The sequence below is a fragment of the Zootoca vivipara genome, chromosome 14, assembly GCF_963506605.1.
Source record: "Zootoca vivipara chromosome 14, rZooViv1.1, whole genome shotgun sequence".
Classification (NCBI taxonomy): Eukaryota; Metazoa; Chordata; class Lepidosauria; order Squamata; family Lacertidae; genus Zootoca; species Zootoca vivipara.
In genome coordinates, this window is record NC_083289.1 from 51,338,907 (window position 1) to 51,355,638 (window position 16,732).

General features: G+C 44.2%; 1 protein-coding gene across 1 annotated transcript in view; it reads right to left on the reverse strand.

The window, feature by feature from the left end:
* IQCE (IQ motif containing E) overlaps positions 1-14,147 on the reverse strand; it is a 34,970-nt gene extending 20,823 nt beyond the window's left edge. Inside the window, exons 1-11 of the mRNA XM_035131308.2 lie at positions 13,991-14,147; positions 10,068-10,115; positions 8,946-8,988; positions 8,228-8,368; positions 7,618-7,752; positions 7,026-7,096; positions 5,872-5,985; positions 4,810-4,860; positions 3,305-3,375; positions 2,018-2,090; positions 1,415-1,464 (exon numbers count right to left, since the gene is read on the reverse strand). Of these exons, the coding sequence (XP_034987199.1) occupies positions 1,415-1,464; positions 2,018-2,090; positions 3,305-3,375; positions 4,810-4,860; positions 5,872-5,985; positions 7,026-7,096; positions 7,618-7,752; positions 8,228-8,368; positions 8,946-8,988; positions 10,068-10,115; positions 13,991-14,032 (839 nt within the window). The 5' untranslated portion in view covers positions 14,033-14,147. The remainder of the gene's footprint in view (positions 1-1,414; positions 1,465-2,017; positions 2,091-3,304; positions 3,376-4,809; positions 4,861-5,871; positions 5,986-7,025; positions 7,097-7,617; positions 7,753-8,227; positions 8,369-8,945; positions 8,989-10,067; positions 10,116-13,990) is intronic.
* Positions 14,148-16,732: the final 2,585 nt, after the last annotated feature.

Below are 16,732 nucleotides of genomic sequence, written 5' to 3' on the forward strand. Positions count from 1 at the left end.
TTTCGTTGGACGGTATATAATTTCCATGGCACATTCACCTGAGAACGCTTAAATGACTAGATGACTACACAGAATCCTATCAATTTCTAAAGGCAGCCTTCTTTGGGGTCAGGATAAGGGATTATTTGCTTAAATTAAAAACTATCTCAGAACTCTGCTCCACTGCTTTTGATTGTTTTCAAATGGTTTACAACTTGATCCTGCTATGAAATATATTTTCCTGTTCCATAGGAACATGTTCTTAACATTTAACTTGACAATAACCCAGTGGAAATGAAGTAGATAATTTGAAAATGGTTTAGCTACAGTCTGAAGTGCTCTCACTGGAGCTTGGAAAATAAGGTGCAGTAAAATCAATAGGGCTTATAGGATCAGGGAGGGTACTGACTTCAGTGTGACTTGAACCTCAATCGTAAAAGTAAAATCTACTTATTTCAGTGTACCCATTTCTACCTAAGCAGGTACCAAGGCTGCAGCCTTAATTACCTTAAATTCAATTGTTTCATGAGACGGAATGCCAGCCAACCAACTAGGTTTTAGCCTTTAAGAGGCTATTGTCTTGACTTAAGAGTAGAGTTTTCATAATATGAGGATGTGAACCTAAAAATGCAATGCAAAGGTCAGGAACCAGGCAATTCTCTGTCTAATTTCACGTGACTCTTGAATTAATTTCAAAAGCTCTCTGCCAAGTTCACACCTCTGACAAGAGTAACCTGTTCCTCCCCCCAGCAGCCCATTAAGTGGGAAGAAAGAGCGAGAGACAGCAAAGGGAATGTCAAAAAGAAAGAGAAGGGGCAGCTCCACCCACTATTGACTCTGGCCCCACCCACGTCTGGCTTCTGCTCCACCCCCTATTAGCATACAGCCCTTGGCAGATTACCCCAGAGATAAATTATTAATCAAGAAATATGGTTCCCCACCCCTGCTTTACCTGGTGACATACCGTGTTTCTCATATTATAAGACATGTCTTATATTTATTTTTTTCTCAAAAATACACACTATGGCTTATTTTCAAGGGATGTCTTATTTTTTTTCCTCCTCCTGCCGCGGCCGGCATTGCTGCTGCGCCTATCACTATGTCTTATTTTCGGGGTATGGCTTATATTCCTTGAATGCTTAAAAATCCTGCTATGGCTTATTTTATGGGTATGTCTTAAAATATGAGAAACAGGGTACCTTAGTAGGAAATACCTTCAACAAACTTCCTTTTCTCTTTAGTTGGAAATAATGAAACATAGGTAGGACATGAAAGATCCATTGTTGGGGAAAGAAACCCAAAACAACGTCTAAGTGATGAGATTTTTTTTTTTAAAGCTCTTAACATCTTTTCACTTCACCGCTATTAGTGAAGTATAAAAATTAGCGAGCAAAAACTTATACACATGCATACAGCCCCGAAGAAATAAACGTACTTTCGTTGCATGGTCTTCGATTTTGCCAGTAGGGTTTGGAGTCGCTGGATCTAGAAAAGGATGGCTTGCATTAGCGGGGAGACAGAGGAAGGACCAAGGTGCAAAGGAAGCTGCTTCACAAGCATTTGCTACCAAGCTGCATCAGGTGGGCGAAAAGGAGCGAAGGAGAGCCGGAAGATAGGATGGTGACACTCTGATAACTAAGCAGTTGCACCGTGAAATCGACTAGGATGCTTTGCAGTTCTGCAGAGGGTTCCCAGAGCACAGCTGTGGCCATCTAACTTTGCATTGCAGTATCTGGGTGTGCACACCTCTCAGGTTGCACAATGCTTTTGTTGGCACCCCTATACATGACAGCCCTAAGAAACTACTTGGGTTGCCCAACGTAATGGAGAAGCATTTTCTCCATGGTGAAATTCTGTTGTAAGAAATGCATGAGATTCAGCAGCACAAACAATGGACACATTTACCCACCATCCATTGGGAGGGAAACATGAAGTGCCCATTTGGGACACAGAATCCAAACCTAAGTTGGTTCTAGCTTTTTATTGAAATTTTCTAATTATGTTCTCCCCCTTTAGCACAAGCAAAAGAAAAACGTACCTCCTCGTAATAGGTCTGTAGGGCAATTTTCATTTCTTCCACATTAGTACTTTTCACATCTGTCTGGAGTTTGCTTTTTAGCGATAGAAAACACACATTAGAAAAATAAAAGATGTAGAAACTGGCAGAACAGAAGAAGAGACATAAATTAACCATGAACACTTGTTAACAGTGAAGCCAGCAGGAATTCGTTTTTCACCCCTTACTGTAAAACAAAATTATCACCTACAGTACTGATCATAACCAATGTTTCTGATTGCTTTAAGAGGGCTTTTGGAAAATTCCTCTGGGGGCAGATGCCACCACCAACTGGCCTGTCATCTCCCTGGTCTAGTCTACTGACTTGAGCTAGATTCTCGCAGACAACGTGCCAAGGCCACCAGGCCACTCAGGCTGCCCTGAGGAACCAAAGCACATCACACTTGTAAGAGGGTGTTCCCATTCTTCTCCTAGCAACCACACTTTCATATAACTCATGGCTGTCAGAAATGGAGCAATCATCAGTGGGGCAATCTATGTTTCAGCAGGATCAGAGAAAGTCAACTTGCTCCTGAACAGGACTGCTGTGGCCATAGCATCTGCCTCCAACACATAATGGTTTTACCATCTCCCTCTGCCCAGCACAATCTTCAATGCAAGCGCCACGCTTGGGAACCTTAGCATCGTAAGGACTGCCTCCTCCCTATGAATGCTTAGAACTTCAACAGAGGCTTTGCTCTACAACCCACAAGTGGTTTTCCCATAGCAGGTGTGCAAGCAAGTCCTTCCCACTGGTGGCGTGCACTGTGAAACCCTTTGCCCCCAGGTTCCCTCCCCCAGGACGAGATGCTGTTTTTGCAGGATGCTTTGGGCCTGTATGGTAACTATCTGTTTCAGATGGGAGGGGGGACTGGCATTGCAAGCACATGGTGTCATAAAACCGGGAGGAGCCGGGGAGGAGCCAAACACAGCGCCAGCATGGCTTCAATGGCTGGTGGCTCCTCCTCTCTGCCACTCAGCCTCCTCCAGCTGCTATTGGGAGGAGGGGATGGCTTCCCCAAGAAATTATGGAGCGGGACAAAAAAGCTCAGCCCCTAGGAGACGGCGCCCTTGATCTGCTCGGTCCTCTCATGGGCTTTGCTCCTCGTTTAGCTCAATTTTGCTCGCTGGTATTCTGTCATTTTATGACACCTATGTTTTCAATACGCTTTTGTAACTGATTTATTGCTAGCAACCTTGAACTTCTGCAAGGATGGAAAAGTAGGGTAAAAAACTATTAAATGAACAAACAGATGGAATTTGCCATACTTAATAGTGTTGTCTTTCTCCTTGCACTGCTGCTCCAGTTTGAGGATCTTCTGCTTCAATCCGTTGAGCATCTATCAAGGGGAAGAAAGCACACAGGGCCGCTCCTGAAGCACACGTTGCCTGAGACATTGTGCGCACACAATTCACCATTTGTCTGGGCTGCCTACAAACCCATACGAGGCAGACCAGTCTCGGCAAAAGGCAGGTCAATATGAACCTCCTGAGACAAAGGGGTCAACTGGGTATGCAACAAAATAAAGGAAAGGAAAACGGAAACCACCTTTCCCTCTTTCTACCAAAGTTCCCCAGTATCCTCTTCTCTAGGCGCTGTGTCTCAGTCTCATTATCTACTTTCCTGACCTTCGATACAACCTTTATGCGGGTGACCTTTAGCTCTGCTGTTCTTCACTCAACCTTTCCATTCCTCTCTTGCCTCAATCTCTGCTGTTTTCTTCACCATCTCTCATTGGATGGATGCCCATTTCCCTCAAGCTTAGCTGTACTAAAATTGAGCTGTTCTCTTCTTGCTTATCAGCCCTTTTTAACCTCACATTGATAACCTGGTTCTCTGTTCTTTTCCTCCCTTTTTTATTTTTTTAAAATCCGTTCTCTTCCTTTTTTTGCTGATGTCCAGGCTCTTGCCAAGTCTTGTCTTTTCAAGCACTTAATACACCTAGCATTTTCTCTTTCCTTTTTACAGACATTACCAACAGTTTAATCCACCCTCTTTTTATTTTCTGCACTGATTATTGCAATTCTTCTCTTGTTAGTCTTGTTATGCCAACTCTTAGGCCACTTCACTTTACCATAACATGCTGCTGCTAGTTTGGTATTTTCTGTTTCAATCCTATTATTTTGTGCCATTCTCCTTGCTGGCTTCCACCTACTTATTGTATTAAGCCCTTGCATTTATGGTCCCACCCACTTCTTGTATTAAGCTCTTGCATTTACTACTGGGCATCTTGATGGTCCTGCCCCACCTTCTTTCCCTAGATGATTTTCCTTGGAGCCTTTGCTCTGCTACTCTTCTAGTTTTGTCCCCCATAGCCTTCTCTATTCCCTGCCTGTTTCTCTCTGCATCTCCCCAGGACTCGAATTAGCCTTTCACCTGACACCCACCTCTCTTCCTCCTTAGAACATCAATTCATCCTGGCATATTCTGGCCTTTCCTCCCTACTTACTTGATTTTAATCTTTAACGCTGCTTGTCTTTATTCTTCAGCTGCAAGCCTAGAGGAAGGTTCTGTATTCATTTTTGTAGTGTGCTTTGCAATTCAGGGCAATTTAATAAACCGAGTTCTGAATAGCAAGGAGAATCCAGATGCAAGCACATCCACATTAAAAACAAAAGAAAACCCTTTGGCATTTCATGAGCACTTTCACCTTGTGTACTTTAATACTGTACAGAGTTTAGCCATATGGTCACTCTACAAACCCAATATGTTCTGGTCCACCAACAATTCTTAAGCTGGAAAGGAAGATAGGGAAAAGAGAAGTCACAATTACCGAGCTGGTATCATTTTTCTGCTCTGTCCGTGCCCAGCCAAATTCAGACCACTGTAAAAACAAGAACATTAATATTATTCGCTATTCACAAAGTGTTTCATGAAAACAAGTGCTTTGCACAAGATAAAAAACAAAGATGGACCTTTTTCATAGCAGTTCATGTCCTTTTATTGTGATCCTCACAAAAAAGATTTTTTTATCCCCAACTTGCAGATTTGAGGGGAGTGGGGTGGCTGGGGTTAAAAATAGAAATTGGCTTGCCTAAGATCATCTAGTGAGATCACGGTAGAGGAAAAATTTGAACCAGGCACCTTCCTGGGTCAAAATTCAGCACCATGCTTCTAGCTCTCACTGACAAACTTTCGCTATGTTCCCCAAGCTGCCATCCTTCAGACTTTCTGGCTATAAATAGACCAAGGTATGGTCTGAGGGCACATGATGCAGCTCTCTTTGTAAAGGTAAGCAGGTCTGGGTCTGGTCACTGTCTGGATGAGACACTAGGTGTCTGCTGCCTTGAGTCCAATAGTGAAAGGAAGGTTGTTGTTGTTTAGTCGTTTAGTCGTGTCCGACTCTTCGTGACCCCATGGACCATAGCACGCCAGGCACTCCTGTCTTGCACTGCCTCCCGCAGTTTGGTCAAACTCATGTTCGTAAAGGAAGGTAGGAAATGAAATAAATTTTTAAAAGACAAGAATGTACCCAGAGTTGTGCAACCGGAATCTTTAATTTTATATTATTATTTTTTACAGAGCACCCATTATATCTTTTGGGGGTGTAAGGTTTATTATTATTATTATTATTATTATTATTATTATTATTATTATTATTTCATCATATAACGTATCTAAAACAGTGAGCACCCATTACATCAATGTGATTTACAACAGTAAAGCAGGCGTTTCTATCCTACAACTGTACAAATAAAACAAACAGACAATACTGTGACTTCCTTGCCCCAATTAGGAAGTATTTTCCTTGTCCTGTTTAGAAAACCAAGAGCGTAGTGAATAGATTCAAACATTCTCCCTTAACTGTCTTTTTACCCGGGAGCGCACAACTCACCCTGGAGGGATCCAGCAGCTGTTCAATCTGTTTGTCCTTTCGGTTATTTTCCTCTTCGAGACGCCGAAGCTTGGTTTTCATCCGATCTGCTTCATTTTTCTGGGCTTGTATTGTCTATAACAAAGAGGGTTTGTGTGCACTACTTGAGCTGACATAAGAGGAACACAGCTGGATCAAGCCCATGGCCCATCTAGTCCAGCATCCTGTTCTCACAGTGACCAACCAGATGACTCAATAGGAAGCCCACCGCTAGGCCACGAGCACATCAACACCCTCCCCTCCTGCAGTTTCGAGCTGCTGGCATTCACAGCCACATTGCCTCTGACAGTGGAGCAAGGACATCCATTCCAACAAATTTCTCCTTGCAGCTCCACAGTAAATAAACATCGGTGACATACCTTCCTTTTGCATTCGCTTGTTGTTGTTTTTTACAAAAGCAAAACAGAATTGCCAGCCCCCAGATCTCAAAAATCAGAACATAACAAACTAATGGGAGAGAGTAGATGAAGCAATAAAAAAAACCACAATTCTTCACCCAGGCTCCCTGCCCTGCGCAGCATCCTTCCCCCATTCCCACAGCTCCATCTCACGTCCTCTACTGTGCCAGAAGGCCTTCCATGCAACCAGGGAAAAGGAAACTGGAGATGATGTGCTCAATGACGAGGCAGCAGAAGTCAGAATATTAGGTCAAGGAATATGAAAGTAGAAGGCAACCAGGAAGGCAAGATGGTGCAGCCCAAACAGGAGACCTGGGAGGGTACCATTCCCTCCTGGAAATCTGGCCAGCAGCTCTTCAGTTCCTGAACAGATTTGCAGAGATTTCTTTGCATCCATTAAGACCAACCCACCCCCCCATCACAACTGAGTGTCTTCAGAAACTGCATTTTGAATGGTGCAGCGACGGAGGCATCAAGTCAAGACATGCTTGTTTCTTCAGGGCTATGAAAATGGCTGAATCAAGACCTAAGGTGCTGTTGGATTTCCTTTTGACTTTGCTTTTTAAAAAACAAAACAAAAAACTACTTCATGTATATTGTGAGTTTTATGATCTCTGTACTAGTGCATGCATTTTATGAAATATTGTGTACCACCCTGGACACCTTTGGCTTGAAAGGTGTGATAGAAAATAAATATGTAGAGTTTGTGATCCATACCTTCTTTAATTCAATTATCTCATCATACATATCTTCTTTTTCTTTGTAGTCTGGAGTTCCAGGGATGTAGCCTGGAAAAGATCATCCCCAAATAAATAAATGGGAGCAGAAAGGAATGGTAGAAATATTCCAACTGCAATGACTTCCTGTCCATTATAAAAATCCCAGAAAACAATGGAGACAGTTGATTTTTCCAGTTTTTGCAAGTTTAAAAAGATGCACCTGTTGCAGACTCACTGGAGCATTTACCTTTAATTAAAATTGTATACCACTTATATTTGCTATTGCACCTGGACTTATTGTCATCGCAAGTTTACTAAGAATGTTTTAGTTGAGATTCCTGCATTGCAGGGGGTTGGACTAGATGACCCTTGGGGTCCCTTCCAACTCTACAATCCTTTGATTCTAAGAATTTATTTATGTCACAAGTTTATTGATGGGCACTGCAGGACCAAAACAGATTTTCCTTGCTTCAGAAGTTCTTGAAAGCACATGAAGGTTTTCTCAAGGTTAAGCTACCCTGAAATGCAACCTGTTCGCCACTATGGATCATCCTAAAGCTACTACCGGTAGTCCCTTTTTGTGAACTCACCGCTGCTGGCAGAGCGAGCGTGTTTTGGCTTCTTCATGCCCAAAGCTTCCTTCAGATACTCAGGTGTGCCGCCAGGGAGAGCAGTCAGCACAGGACCCACGTCAGGGTCCGACTTCGTCTGGTTCATCCAAGCACCTAGTGAAAGGGCAAGGGGAGAACGCAGCAGAGTTGACTGCACACATATCTGAATTGCTATAGAAAGACAAAAGCAGCGCAGCCCAGGAGGTGGCATTTAGGTCTGGGCTGTGAAGTGGCTGCCATGTTAGCAGTGCTGAAAGAGTGGCAAGTCACAGTAACCGGACAAAGCAATGTGTAATCTACATGCGGCAAGAACAGAGCCGGCAGAGGTGATGCGTCATCCTATGGCGAAGCAACTGATGTTCAAAGGTAACAGAAGAACCTCTAGGTCACTTGGGAGGAGCCCATTGGTAGCTCCTCCCAGAAAGTGGGGCAGGGCTGGCAGGAGCTCCTCCCACCTTGGATAATCTCTCTCTTTTTTTTTTTACCTTCACGGCATGGGAAAGAGATATACTGCACTTGTTCCCACATCTCAAAGATTATGCAGTAAGAAGCTTGTAGAAGGAACTGATTTTGCATGTGGATACTGTACCTTGCTTGAACGATCCGTGCCACAGCTGCCTTGATGCTTTAACCAAGGGGATTTCAAAGTGCTTACTGTCTGTGCCCTTCATGGTTCTCAGAAATCCAGCCTTTTTAGAATGGAAACATGTGCTAGAGTTGTATGGAGACTCTGAGGCAAGGGGGAAAAACACCTGTCAGTGCTACGGATTAAAACTGCAGCAGCAACAATCTTCTAACATTTCATCTGAGTAAAGCTGCAAAGGATGTATGAACTAATTGGCTTAGAATTGCTACTTAGATATGAGAGGCTATTGTTCAGAGTAATGTACATACAGTATAATGAGAAGCATGTAAACCACAAGGTAATAAAAGGCTGAACTCCTTAGCCAGGTAAGAAAGCAGCCAGTAATATTTATCTTAAAGCAGGCATTCCCAAACTGTGGCCCTCCAGATGTTTTGGCCTACAACTCCCATGATCCCTAGCTAAGAGGACCAGTGGTTGGGGAAGATGGGAATTGTAGTCCAAAACATCTGGAGGGCCACAGTTTGGGGATGCCTGTCTTAAAGCCTATCTTCCTATCTTAAAGCTTTTTTTTGGAGAGACCATTCAATTCCCTATCCCAGCACGCTCAGACTCTCCTCCCCATTGCACTGAAGCATATTTCATGCTAGGGGACGACAGAGAATCAGATGTCGTATTGTCATTAGGTGGTTTCAGGGAAAGGGAAAGGTCTAGTCATGCTTACTTGGTGATTTTGGAGGCTTGCGAGATGTTTTCTTCTTCAGTTTCTGAAAGAAATATTTAATTGGCACTGAAATTCACTAGTTTCATTGGTTTGGATTCACATGATGGCTACAAACAGTACATTTATTTTCTGAGCAGGGAACAACAGTGCCACTGCCATTATACGCATGTAGAAAGTGGGGTTCTAATTAGCCAGCCAGGTTTACTAACGTTCCAAAACTTTATCAACAAATTGCTAACCTGAAAGCTGAATTTTTCCTCAAAATAAGTCAATAAAATAGGAACAGGGAACTTGCGGCCCTTCAGATGATGCTGGGGTTGCTGTTGCCCAACAATGGCTGAAGCACCACATGCTCCCTCTCTGTGCAATAAACAAGACAATATCTTACAATGCTGTAAAAGGAAAACACCTAATTTTGTTCCTTGTCCAGGTTTCTCAATTAAACTTCCATATTACAGTAGCATTACACTACACTACACTACACTACACACACACACACACCAGGGACAAAGTACAGCCCACTTATTTTTGTAAAAAAGGCTTACTACTAACAGCTTCTTATACATAAGCAACTACTGCTAGAACAATGAATGCTGCAGATTTGGGATTAGTGGAGTGGTCCAAAGAAATACCCAGATGAGTCCAGAATTGTTGCCTGGAAACAAACAGTCACAATAGATGAAACAAATTCACACCTACACACCTGATATTAAGTTTGCTGCTGGGGGGGGGGGACCTACCACATTATATAACAGGAGAAAATTCCTCCCAAGGTGTTTTAAAAACTTGTCAAGATCACCTGCATCAATATCACCATGCTGTGCACAAACCAGTCCAAATGGAATGTTATGAATATTGTTATGAAACTAACCGTAGTTTGTTTAAAACCAGGATCCCTTGATATGACCATGAGGCTAAGCTGGGATTCCTTAAAAATGAAATGAAACTCTATCAAAAGTTTTGCTCTAGGTCACGGGGAGGAAGGCGAGTAACAGCCTGACAATTTGGCTTGTTCTGGGCTCATCCACAGAGCACTTGAGCCTGGTTTACCTTTGTATGAAAGCACAGTCACTGAAAGGGTATATAAAGTGTACAGAAAGAGATCATCTTTATAAAACTCACCGTTTCTGTGTCAGATTCAAACGTCATTGCAGAAAGACTGTCCTCTGCCTGCAGAATAAAAATGGATACATATAGGACTTTTTCTGCATGCGGCCTTCTAGATACAGTTGGACTACAACCCCCACCAGGCCCAGCCAGCATGCCCATATTCTGGCTTTATGGGAGCTGTAGTCCAGTAATGTCTGATGAGCCCCAGATTCCATATCCCTGAACTTCTTCATAATGTCCTGGCATCATTCAGAGGCATCAGATTTCAAATCAGATCTGCTTGCATGAATTACCAGGAGAGCTGGGGAAATACATGGCACAATGTATTAAGGGGGGTTGGATTTAGGCTCATTTCCCAATATATATTTTAATTTCCTTTTTAAATAGTGGAGTTGTCCCCCACTCATTTGTTGCAAATAGGTCACTCTCTAAGGTAGTACCCTGCAGTTCATTTCTGCTGCTGCTTTCACTACTCCTTATAAGCTCCATCAGTCTGGTCCTTAGGTTAGATCTAGATTTCGCTTTGTGTGAAAGGCAGAATGTGGGGGTGGGGGGTAAGGCTGGTGTTTACAGCCTGGATAGCGGCATGCAGAGATAAAGTGGCTTCCTGGTGGCTCACTGCAGGCAGACATGGGCCACACAGCACATCACAGAGTTTTTAATTTCCTGAAGTCACATTCTTCAAGGCATACTGGCAGATTATTTTTTGCTATCCTTCAGGCATCTGATCTCAGGCTATATCTCCCTATCCAATTTGCCCTGCAATGTTAGTGAGTGATCAGACTGTGAAAGAGGCAAGGACCGCATAGCTTGAAGGCAGATGGATAACCACCTCCAGGAGTGTGGAGCATACGCAGAAATTTCTAAGAGCTGGTCTCTCCCATTACCTGGGAGGAATTAAATGAAAGAGATATAAATCTCAAGAGACAGTGATGGAACAACTTTCAGAAGAAGATTTCAATTGTGCTAATGCTAAGAACAGAAAGCACAGCAATCTGCACGTCACAGATAGCTTAGACAGAAGAACTAAGGGTGCGTGTGACTGTTTAAGCAGCAGATTAATCAACTGAAACTTTATGTGATGTCTCTATTTTATAGTGGTCAGGAAATTTTAATCCATGGAGTTATAAATTATGCCTATGGGGACACTTTACTTCTAATAAACATTACAATAACAATAAAGACTGATTTGGTTCTTATTGATGTGAGCCACATTTGTCTGAAAAGGCGAAGAAAAAATGCAGTAAATAAATTCTGAGACTTCACTTTAATTCCTAATTTGGACATAAATGATAAATAGACCACCTAAGGCTGCACTCCTATGTATGTTTACCTGGAACTAAGCCCCACTAAACACAGTGGAAATTACTTCTGAGTGAACATGCATAGGATTGAGCTTTCCCTCTAATAATTTGCTCATAGAACATTTGAGGGTAAGGCTTGCACACAATGTTATAAAGATAACATATGAGATGTTATGACAAAGTTCTAATTCTTGCACAGGGCACTGTAAAAGGCACTGCAATTTAAAGCTAGTCCTCTTACCACATGATAGAAGTGCAAGGACCATATTCCCAGCTGTGTAGAGTAGTGGTTAGAGTGTCAGGCTAGGCCCTTGGAGACCAGGGTTCAAATCCCCATTTGGTCATGAAGCTCAATGGGTGACCTCTGGACCAGTGACTACCTCTCAGCCTAACCTAACTCATGAGGTTATTGTGGGTATTAAATGAGGAGGGGCAATGCATACCACCTTGAGCTCCTTAGAGAAAAACATGGGATATAAGGGCAATAAAGAGAAATAGAAATAAACTCAATCAGCACTGTGGAAAAGACTGGATTCAAGACATCAGGAGGATAGAAGGGGCAGAGGATTGGTGCCCTTGTGTGATCCTGGGATCACTGACATGCACAAGAAGGTATTTGTCATAGAAGATAGGTCTGTCAATAGCTATAGACCATTGTAGTGGGGGAAAACCTGCTTTATGTACCAGATACTGAGGACAAACAACAGAATATGGGCACGACTTTCAAGTCCAGCTTGTGACTGGAAGCAATTCTGAACAGAAAAGTTCCATCTAGTTGTAGAGAAGCTTGTCCAAATTTGCATAAGCCTTTAAGCCACCCCTGCACTTTGTAGTAGTAAGTCCCACAAATTAATATTGCGTCACCTATTGTACGCTGTGGGTTAAACCACAGAGCCATGGGCTTGTCGATCAGAAGGTTGGCAGTTCGAATCCCCGTGACAGGGTGAGCTCCCATTGCTCGGTCCCAGCTCCTGCCAACCTAGCAGTTCGAAAGCGCGTCAAAGTGCAGTAGATAAATAGGTACCGCTACAGCGGGAAGGTAAACAACTTTGTCATGTTGGCCACAAGACCTGGAAGCTGTACGCCGGCTCCCTCGGCCAATAACACAAGATGAGCGCTGCAACCCCAGAGTCGGTCACCACTGGACCTAATGGTCAGGGGTCCCTTTATCTTTTTATTGTACTGGGTGACCGCAATGGTTATTAAAAGGGAAGCAGAAAGATTTGTCTTTTCCCATGTCCTCCATATTTTTTCTCAGCTAAAAAGCTTCAGTTCCATGCAGGTCAATGTTTACTTGTAAGTTCTTGTGAAGCTTCCCCCACAAAATTCTGGGGGCTGTAGTCTGTTAAGGATGCAGAGTTTTTAGGAGATGCCTGTTTCCTTTCTACAGTTACAATATCCAGAGTTCCCTGTGAAGGAGAGAGGCTGTTAAACCACTCTGGGAACTGTAGTTGTAGGAGGGGAGCAGGGGGCCTCCTACTCACCCTCTGCATCCCTAACAAACTACAGCTCCCAGAATTCTCAGTGAGGAAGCCACAACTGTTTAAAGCAGCATCGTGGAATTTCCATGTACAGTGTGAATGTGGCCTTAGCCTTTATGAACCGTGCAGGCCTATTTGTTGTTTGATCAGTTTTGAAGGCTGGATTCATTTATTTCCTAGGTTTGCCAGCGTAGGTGGGTGGGAGACAGAGATGAGGAGCTGGAGGAAGCAGCAGCAGCAGGCTACAGTTGCCACCTGTCCTGTATACCGGTAATACAGGATTGTCCCGTTTAATTCAAGGTGAAATGCTATGTCCTGTATGTATACAGATTTGCCCTGTATTTCAGGTCTTCTCTCTCCCTCTGCCATGTTAGGGACCTTCTCCAAATGCACGTGTTGGAAAAGGGGCGGGAAAGGCTGCATGTTATTTAAACTCTGGGTCGCAAAGCACATGCGGATTAACAAATCCATGTGTGTTTGTGTGTGATAAATTCCAGAGGAGCCATCCTGTGAGGCTGCAATATATTGCAACACCCTGTCCTGTCTTTTACCAGAGCAAATGGGGCAGTTCAGGGCCGGATTTAGGTTTGAGGAGGCCCTATGCTACTGAAACTAATGGGGCCCTTTCTGTGTCCAGCTGTCCTTTGTCAACAACAAATTGTCGCTGTTTTTTGTGTTGAATATATGCTATATGGTAATTTATGGACCCAATAGGTATCTAAAGCCATATGCACATAACAAAATATGTATTTTATCAAAGTAATTGTTGAACTGAAATACAATTTTGGAAATGTAGATCCAGTTGTTTTTTTCCCCTTTAAATTTTGTTGGGGGCCCCAAGAGAGTGGGGCCCTAAACTATAGCTTGTTTAGCTTATACGTCAATCCGGCACTGGGGCAGCTGAGGGATCCCACGCAGGAATGGGGCAACCCTTGACCCGCCTGCTGCTCCAGAGGAAGCCCCGCTGAGTTCAATGGAGGTGGCGGAAAGTGGGGGCATCGTAGGGGGGTGGAGAGGGAGATGTTGCCTCCCCCCTCGTCATAAGGCTTGGCTGTCCCGTAGCCGCCCCCTTCCTCGACCCACGGCCTTCAGCCCCACCAGGCCTCCCTCCCCTCAGCCGGGAGAGGTTTCCCCTTTCCTCGCCTCTCACCAGCTCCCGCTCCGCGGCGGCCTCGTCGGGGCTCTGAGACATAGCGGGGAAGCGCCGGCCGAGCCAGCGAAACCACCATTTCACCCGAGGCGGCAGCGGCCCTTTCTCCGACTCAGGCGGCCTTTCCTCACCACTTCCGGGTTTCGGGCTCCATGGCAACCTGCCGCGGCAACCAGGACCCGGATGGGCGGGGGGGGGCGGGGCGAGCCCGGGCCGAGAGGCTCCGCCGCCGGAGTTGACAATCAAAAGCCGCGGGCCGAACGAGAGCTTGCCCGAAGTGACGTGCTTGCTGTGGGTTGAGAGGCGCGCAGGCTCAGAAGCGAGCGCAGGCTGGCTGCCTCTGCGGTTCTTGGCTTGGGCGTGCAGGACATTGGGGAGGCGGGAAGCGTTCATGTGCACAGGATCTGGCCGCGCGATCCTAAGTGCTTAAAGCCCCCGGCCCCTTAATGTGCCATCGTTTTATTTGTATGTGTGCCCTCTTTTGGCCAAAGGAGCCCCGCCCCCAAAGCAGCTCACGAAAACCACTATCATCATTTTATTTGTATGCCGCCTTCCCATAGTTGAAACTATGCTCAAGGCGACTTACAACACGACACGATTTACATGATTACAAACATAACAGAAGCCATAAACAATAAATAAAGCACATCAAAAAGTACACAACCAAATGGAAACAATTTCCACGTAAATCATAAGATCTGAAAGATACAACAGTAACATCCATAATAACAGCAACAGCTCTCTCAACCCCCAGTAAACAAAACTCCAGCTTGAGAATCTGTTCAACAGCCTCAGCTTTTGTAGCTGGAGTCAGTCAGCACTCCATTCTCCTAAGCCAGACGGGAGAGGCAGGGTGCAGGTCTTCCAGGGCTCACAGCCAATATGGTCTCATTTAAAACAACACAGATAAAACAAACAAACATGCAAATAGGGGGAAAATCGAAAGAAAAGACGTTAAAAGTATTAAAACCCCAGTGCATTCATGTTGCTGCCAAAAGGGCAAAGGATATTCTTCACAAAAACGTTGAGAAAGGGGCAGTAAATACTTCTAAGCGTCCCAAGACGGTTGGGGAGCAAGGCAGGTGGAGAGAAGAAGAAGCAGCAGCTTGCAATTCTCCACCCCTTGAAGCCAGGCAAATCTAGACACCTGCAACTAAGGATTATTATTTGTTATTATTTATTAAATTTCTATACAGTACTGCCCTTCATCCAAGGATCACAGGGTGATTTACAATATAAAAACACAAAATTACATAGCATAGTAACAAGAGCAATACCCCCACAGTTTAAGCGGCCATAGATTCTTTAATTAGCCAAATGTTAAACTTTATGCATCTGATTAGGTGGACCGCAAGCGAAGAGCTTATTATGCCACAATAAGCTCGTTAATTTCTAAGGTGCTGCAACCCCCAAACAACTCTACCTCTCTAGAAGGTGTGCGTATCTATTTAGATATACTGCAGTACCATTCCATACATTTAAAGTGCATCCAATGTCCATTTAAAGACACGACTTCCTCCAAAAGAATCCTGGAAACGAGTTTCTTCCTCGCAGAGCTGCAACTCCTAGTGCCCTTCTCGCACTATTTGATAATGTAGGTGCAGCTACATAAGGCTATCAGGACACATTGCGCATGCTCAGGCTTTGGAAAATAGGGAAGATGCAATTTCCAGAAGTGCCAAACATCTGGAAAGGATCAGCCTGCTCATTTTATTTTATTTTTTGCATTTATTTCTTTGTCAAACGTGTGTGTGCATGTGCATGTGCATGTAACTAGGGCTGGATTTAGGTTTGATGAGACCCTAAGCTACTGAAGGTAATGGGGCCCTTTATATGTCCAGGTCCAGCTGTCCTTTGTCAACAACAAATTGTCACTGTTTTTGCGTTGAATATATGCTAATTTATGGACCTAGCAGTTCGAAAGCACCTCAAAGTGCAAGTAGATAAATAGGTACCACTCTGGCGGGAAGGTAAACAGTGTTTCCGTGCACTGCTCTGGTTCGCCAGAAGTGGCTTAGTCATGCTGGCCACCTATTAAAGGTAAAGGGACCCCTGACCATTAAGTCCAGTCGCGGACAACTCTGGGGTTACGGCTCTCATCTCGCTTTATTGACCCAGAAGTTGTATGCCGGCTCCTTCGGCCAATAAAGCGAGATGAGAGCCGTAACCCCAGAGTTGTCCGTGACTGGACTTAATGGTCAGGGGTCCCTTTACCTTTAATAGGTATCTAAAGCCATTTGCACATAACAAGTAGGAGGCTACACAACACAAAACACTTTTGCTGTATGTAGGTTTTATTTTATTTGTTTTTTATCTTATTTTTTGGAAAGGTACATCCAGTTTTTTTCCCTTTAATTTTTTGGGTGGCTTCCAAGAGTAGGGACCTAAGCTATAGCTTGTTTAGCTTATACGTCAGTGATGGCCAAACTTGGCACTCCAGCTGTTTTGGGACTACAATTCCCATCATCCCTGACCACTGGTCCTGTTAGCTAGGGATGATGGGAGTTGTAGTCCCAAAACAGCTGGAGAGCCAAGTTTAGCCATCACTGTTATATGCAAATCCGGCACTGCGTGTAACACTCATAGACATCTGTCTTCCACTTGGTTCCCTCCAGACGTTTTGGACTACGACTCCCATCAGCCCCAGCAAGCTACCACAGGCGTTATGGGCGTAGTCGCAGGGGCTGATGGGAGACGTAGTCCAAAACGTCTGGAGGTTGGAGGAAATTCTTTATAAAGAAT